Genomic DNA, 7,174 nt, shown 5'->3' with positions numbered 1-7,174 from the left:
TGTATCAACCCCAGCACTTAAACAGTGCTTTGCACTTAATAAGCGCTTAACAAATACCATTATTATTGTTATTATTATTATTATTTATTACGTGCCAAGCAAAGAGAACATGGGAAGGGGTAGGGGAGAGTGGGTTCCCAAGAATCCGTGGATTCCGGCAGCTGCTGCCTGTTCTAGGTCGAGGGACCCCGAGAACCATCCCATCTCCCCAACTGCAGAGCTCCCGAAAAAGACGCGTTAAAGATCCACTGAAAAAACAAAGATTCACTCATTATTTCATTCAATCATATTTATTGAGCACTTACGATGTGTAGATCATTCATTCAATCGAATTTATTGAGCGCTTACTACGTGCAGAGCATTGTACTAAGCGCTTGGGAGAGTACAATGGAACAATAAACAGACACGTTCTCTGCGTGGAAAGAGGCCCCTCTAGGAATGAGGAGAGCTGGGTTCTGCCACTTGCCTGCTTTATCACCTTGGACAAATCACTTAACTTACCTGTGCCTCAGTTTCCTCATTAAGTGCATTGGGCTTGCCAGCTGTGTGACTTTGGGCCAGTCACTTAACTTCTCTGGGCCTCAGTCACCTCATCTGTAAAATGGGGATTCAAACTGTGAGTCCCACGTGGGACAACCTGATCCCCCAGCGCTTAGAACAGTGCTTTGCACAGAGTAAGCGCTTAACGAATACCACCATTTTTTTATTCATCTATTTTCCCTGCAATTTAGTACTGAGGGAGAGGAACTGTGCCTGACCTGATGACTTTCAATGCTTGGTATTGTGTTACTTGGTAGATAGTAAATATTTAACCCGTATAATCGTGATTATTTTGTAGAGGGGAGCAACGGAATTTAAAGATATGCACATAAGTGCTCTGGGGGGAGGGAGACCGTGTCCCTGTAACCACTTAGGAGCCAGTGAAGTAGCAAGGAAGAAAATGAAGGCAAATTAATTCATTGCGGCATTTGTTAAGAGCTTACTACGTAGACAGGCACTGTACTAAGCACTGGGGTAGTTACCAGCACTGTCCAACAGTGCTCACAGCTTAAATCCCCATTTTACAGATGAGGTAACTGAGGCACAGAGGAGTGAAATGATTTGCTCAGGGCTACACGGCAGAGCCAGGATTAAGACCCAGGTTCTTCCGATTCCTACACCTATGTTCTCTCTGTGGCTCAGTGGCAAGAGCCCGGCCTTAGGAGTCAGAGGTCATGGGTTCAAATCCCCACTCAGCCGCTTGTCAGCTGTGTGTGACTTTGGGCAAATCACTTCACTTCTCTGGGCCTCAGTGACCTCGTTTGTAAAATGGGGATTAAGGCTGTGAGCCCCATGTGGGACAACCTGATTATCTTGTATCTCCCCCAGCGCTGAGAACAGTCCTTGGCACACGGTAAGAGCTTAACAAATGCCATCATTATTTTCAATATTATTCATATAGCAAGCGTTTCACACATAAGATTATTGTGATCATTATTTATTATTGTGGTCGTCATTCAAAACTCCAGCTGGGAGAATCCCAAGGCATGCTGAATTTGAGGTGGAGCCGGGTCAGGGGAGGGGCCCCTAGGAAGAGAATAATCAATCAGTGTTATTTATTGAGCGCTTCTTGTGTGCAGAGCACTGTACTAAATACTTGGGAGAGTAACAGTGGGTTTGACAGTGTTTGAGGAACTCTAGATTGTAAGCTCATTCTGGGCAGGGAATGTGACGGTTTACTTTTTTATTGTTGCCGTTATATGTGTCTGTTTACTGTTATGTTTATTTATTCATGTATTTATTGAGAAGCGGCATGGTGTAGTGGATAGAGCCCGGGCCTGGGAGTCAGAAGGTCATGGGTTCTAATCCAGGTTCCACCACTTGTGTGCTGTATGACCTTGGGCAAGTCACTTCTCTTCTCCAGTTCCCTCATCTATAAAATGAGGATTAAGACTGTGAGCCTCAGGTGGGACAGGGACCGACTCTGACCTGATCTGCTTGTATCCACCACAGCGCTTATTACAGTGCCTGGCACAAAATAAGAGCTTAACAAATACCATGATTATTATTATTATTATTATTACTTCGTACTTCCCAAGTGCTTTGTACAAGTGTTCTGCACACAGCAAGTGCTCAATAAATTACAATAATGATGGTATCTGTTAAGCGCGTGCTATGTGCCAAGCACTGTACTAAGTGCTGGCGAAGAAACAATTTAATCAGGCCGGATGCAGTCCCTGTAAGAGAAGCAGCGTGGCTTAGTGGAAAAGCCTCGGCTTGGGAGTCAGAGGATGTGGGTTCTAATCCTGGCTCGGCCACTTGTCTGCTGTGTGACCTTGAGCAGGCCGATTCACTTCTCTGTGCCTCAGTTCACTCATCTGGAAAAAGAGGATTAAGACTGTGCGCCCCAAGTGGGACAACCTGATTACCTCGTATCTACCCCAGTGCTTAAAACAGTGCTTGGCACCAAGTTAGGGCTTGAGAAATGCCATAATTATTATTATTAATAATGATTGTATTTATCGAGTGCTTATTATGTGCCAGTGTACTAAGCGCTTGGGAGAGTACCATCTAACATCAAACACATTCCCTGCCCACAATAAGCGTATTATTATTATACAGGTGCTCACAGTCTGAAGCAGCACGGCTTAGTGGGTAGATCCCAGGCCTGGGAGTCAGAAATCATGGGTTCTAATTCTAGCTCTGCCATATGTCTGCTGTGTGACTTTGGGCAAGTCACTTCACTTCTCTGGACCTCAGTTCCCTCATCTGTAAAATGGGGATTAAGACCGTGAGCCTCACATGGGACAGGGACCGTGTCCAATCCGGTTTGCTTGTAACCTCCCTAGCGTTTAGTACAGTGCTTGGCATATAGTAAGTGCTTAACAAATACCATTATTATCACTGTTATTATTATTCATTCGGTTCATTCAATCATATTTACTGAAGGCTTACTGTGTGCTGAGCGCTGTACTGAGAGTTTGGGAAAGTACAATACAGCAATAAAGAGAGACAATCCCTTTTCCAGTTGAGGTAACTGAGGCCCAGAGAAGTGAAGGTATTTGCCCAAGGTCAAACAGCAGACAGGTGGCAGATGTGGGATTAGAACCCAAGACTTTTGGAAATATGATTGAATAAATAAATGAATGGATGGATGAATGACTGAATGAATAAATGACTGAATGACTGATTGACTGACTGACACTGCCTGACTGAATGACTGACTGACTGCATGACATTGACAATGGTTAACTGAATAAGTAACGGACTGACACTGAATGAATGAATGACGCTGAATGAATGAATGACTAACTGATTGACACTGAATGATTGACTGAATGAATGGCTGACTGACTGGCTGACAAAGATGGACTGAATGAACAAATGACTGATTGACAATGACTGACCGATTGGCTGAATGACTGACACTGACTGAGTGATTGACTGACACTGACTAAATGAATGATTGAATGACTGACACTGACTGAATGAATAAATGACTGACTGATTGACACCGAATGATGGAATGGCTGACTGAAGGACTGACTGAATGAATGACTGACACTGACTGAATGAATGACAGACACTGACCGAATGACTGACTGATTGACACTGACTGAATGACTGAATGATTGACTGACACTGAACGAATAACTGAATGACTGACATTGACTGAGTGACTGAATGATGGACTGAATGACTGCCACTGACTGACTGAATGATTGACACTGACTGAATGAATGGCTGACACTGACTGAGTGACTGCCTCTGACTGATCGACTGAATGACGGACACTGACTGATGGATTGAATGACGGACACCGACTGAATGACTGATTGACACTGACCGAATGAGTGACTGACTGGCACTGGCTGAATGACTGACTGACATTGAATGAATGCCTGACTGGCACGGAGTGACTGACTGACTGACTGACTGACCGACACTGTCCGAATGATCGAACGACTGACACTGCCTGAATGCCTGCCTGCCTGATTGACATTGAATGACTGCCTGATTGGCACGGAGTGACTGACGTTGACACTGAGTGAGTGACAGACGCTGACTCCCCCCTCCCCCACGGAGCGGAGGTGTGGGCGGGGGCGGAGGCGGCGTCTGCGCCTGCGCGGCCCCCGGGGCCCCCGGCCGGGGGGGGGGAAGGGGGGCAGGCTGCCCCGGGGCCGGAGGGCGGCGTCGCGCGCCAGTGACGTCATCGGCGGGCGCGGGGCGGCGGGTCCGGGGCGCCATGGCCGTGGACATCACGCTGCTGTTCCGGGCCAGCGTGAAGACGGTGAAGACGCGGAACAAGGCGCTGGGGGTGACGGTGGCGGGGCCCGACGGCGGGCGCGATGAGCTCTTCCGGAAGAGCCCCCGGCCCAAGGGAGACTTCTCCGGCCGCGCCCGAGAGGTGGTGAGTGCTGCCCCCCCCCCCCGACCCCAGGGGAGGGAGGGCCAGGGGCCGGTTCCCCGACCCTCCGCACGGGGCGCTGCAGCGCGCCCGCCGCCCATTGGCCGATCGCCGCCGCCGCGCCCTCCCCTTGACCAATCGCCGCCGCCGCGCCGCCCCATTGACCAATCACAGCCCGGGCGTCCGCCCCCCCCCCCCCCCCCCTGCCACGGGAAAGGAATTGACAGGTTTCGTCACGTGATCGGGGGCAGCCAATGACCGTGCGGCTTCTGGGACTTCATTCATTCATTCGATCGTCCTTACTATTCATTCCTTCATTCAACTCTATTGATTGAGCGCTGAGACTATGTGCAGAGCACTGGACTAAGCGCTTGGAGTCCACAGTTCGGCAACAGATAGGGACCGTCCCTGCCCAATGACGGGCTCACAGTCTAAACCTGTATCTCCCCCAGCGCTGAGAACAGTGCTCTGCACCTAATAAGCGCTTAACAAATACCAACATTATTATTAAACGACTGTTATTAAGCCCTTACTGGTGCAGAGCACTGTACTAAGCGCTTGGACTGTACAATTTGGCAACAGATAGAGGCCATCCCTCCCCAACGACGGGCTCACGGTCTAAACGGGGGAGACAGCAGAGCAAAATAAGTAGTCAGGCATCAATACCATCAAAATAGATTAATAATGTTGGTATTTGTTAAGCGCTTACTATGTGCAGAGCACTGTTCTAAGCGCTGGGGGAGATACAGGGTCATCAGGTTGTCCCACGTGAGGCTCACGGTCTTCATCCCCATTTTGCAGATGAGGTAACTGAGGCCCAGAGAAGTGAAGTGACTTGCCCACAGTGACACAAGTGACAAGTGGCAGAGCCGGGAGTCGAACCCATGACCTCTGACTCCCAAGCCTGGGCTCTTTCCACTGAGCCACGCTAGATATAGACACGTCATTAACAAAATAAATAGAGTAATTAACACATGCAAATATGCACAGGGGCAGTGGGGAGGAGAAGGGGGAATGGGCAGGGGAGGAGGAGCAGAGGAGGACTCGCCTGTCTGGGTGTGTTCAATCATTCAATTGTATTTATTGAGTGCTTACTGTGTGCAGAGCACTGTACTAAGCGCTTGGACAGTACAATTTGGCAACAGAGAGAGACAATCCCTCCCCAGCAACGGGCTCACAGTCTAGAAGACAATGACCGTGCAGCTTCTGAGGTTCCAGGACTTGCCTGCCTGGGATGTTTCCCTCAACATTTCTAAGAAGGGGCTCCTTCTGTGTTGTTGTTTTTTTAATGGTCTTTATGTGCCCGGCGCCGTACTAAGCGCGACGGTGGTTACGAGCGAATGGGGTTGGAAACAGCCCCTCGTCCCCCAGGGGGCTCCCACTCACAATCCCCATTTTACAGATGAGGGAACTGAGGTCCAGGGAAGTGACTTGCCCAAGGTCGCACAGCAGACAAGTGGGGGAATTAATTAATTATGGTATTTGTTAAGCGCATACTATGTGCCAAGCAGGGTTCTAAACACTGGGGTAGATACATCTCCAGCCCTGATCGCGCTCCCTCTCTGCATTCTCGCATAGATTGTGAGCCCGTCGCCGGGCGTGGACGGTCTCCATCTGTTGCCGAATTGCACATTCCAAGCGCTTAGTACGGTGCTCTGCACACAGCAAGCGCTCGAAAAATACGAATCGAATGTCCTGCCTTCAGGACATCTCTACCCGGATGTCCCGCTGCCACCTCAAGGTTAACATGTCCCAAACAGAACCCTCATCTTCGGGTCCTTCGCTTGATTTTCCCATCGCGGTAGAAAGCACCACCCGTCGTGGCTGCCTCTCAAGCCCAGAACCTTGCGTTATCCTTGACTCTCGTCTCTAATTCACCCGTACGGTCAATCTGACACTAAATCCTCATGGCTCAACCTTCACAACATTGCTAAGATTCACCCTTTCCTCTCCATCCAAACTGCTACCCCCTTAAGCCAGGCCTTCATCCCATCCCGTCGTGATTGTCCATTCATTCATTCGATAGTATTTATTGAGCGCTTACTATGTGCAGAGCACTGTACTGAGCGCGTGGAATGAACGAGTCGGCCACCCATAGAGGCGGTCCCTGCCGTTTGACGGGCTCGTGGTCTTACCGGGGGAGACGGACGGACGAGAACGATGGCGATGAATAGAGTCGAGGGGAAGAACATCTCGTAAAAAACAATGGCGACTAAATAGAATCAGGGCGACGTACATCTCATTAAACAAAATAAATAGGGTGGTAAAGATCTAGACAGTCGAGCGGACGAGTACGGTGCCGAGGGGATGGGAAGGGAGAGGGGAGGAGGAGAGGGAAAGGGGGAAGAAGAGGGTTTAGCTGCGGAGAGGTGAAGGGGGGTAGAGGGAGCAGAGGGAAAAAGGGGGGAGCTCTGTGGGAAGGCCTCTTGGAGGAGGTGAATTTTAAGTAAGGTTTTGAAGAGGGGAAGAGAATCAGTTTGGCGGAGGTGAGGGAGGGCGTTCCGGGACCGCGGGAGGACGCGGCCCGGGGGTCGACGGCCGGATGGGCGAGACCGAGGGACGGTGAGGAGGTGGGCGGCGGAGGAGCGGAGCGTTCGGGGTGGGCCTTATCCGCCTCCTGTTTCGCCCCACTCCAGTCCAGACTTCACTTTGCCGCCTGGATCATTTTTCTACAAAAACGTTCAGTGCACGTTTCCCCCCTCCTCAAGAACCTCCAGTGGTGTCCATCCGCCTCCACGTGAAACAGAAAGTCCTTACCCCCGGCTTTAAAGCCTTCATTCTCCTCAC

The 7,174-nt window shown here is 50.1% G+C and overlaps 1 protein-coding gene across 1 annotated transcript in view; it reads left to right on the top strand.

The window, feature by feature from the left end:
- Window positions 1–4,192: 4,192 nt before the first annotated feature.
- Window positions 4,193–7,174, top strand: part of STX18 (syntaxin 18) — a 145,463-nt gene continuing 142,481 nt past the window's right edge. The window contains exon 1 of the mRNA XM_029063092.2: window positions 4,193–4,390. Within this exon, the coding sequence (XP_028918925.1) occupies window positions 4,226–4,390 (165 nt within the window). The 5' untranslated portion in view covers window positions 4,193–4,225. The remainder of the gene's footprint in view (window positions 4,391–7,174) is intronic.

Source organism: Ornithorhynchus anatinus, chromosome 4 (assembly GCF_004115215.2).
Source record: "Ornithorhynchus anatinus isolate Pmale09 chromosome 4, mOrnAna1.pri.v4, whole genome shotgun sequence".
NCBI lineage: Eukaryota > Metazoa > Chordata > Mammalia > Monotremata > Ornithorhynchidae > Ornithorhynchus > Ornithorhynchus anatinus.
Note: the sequence above shows the minus strand (reverse complement) of the source record. Positions and strands in the feature narration are given on the sequence as shown.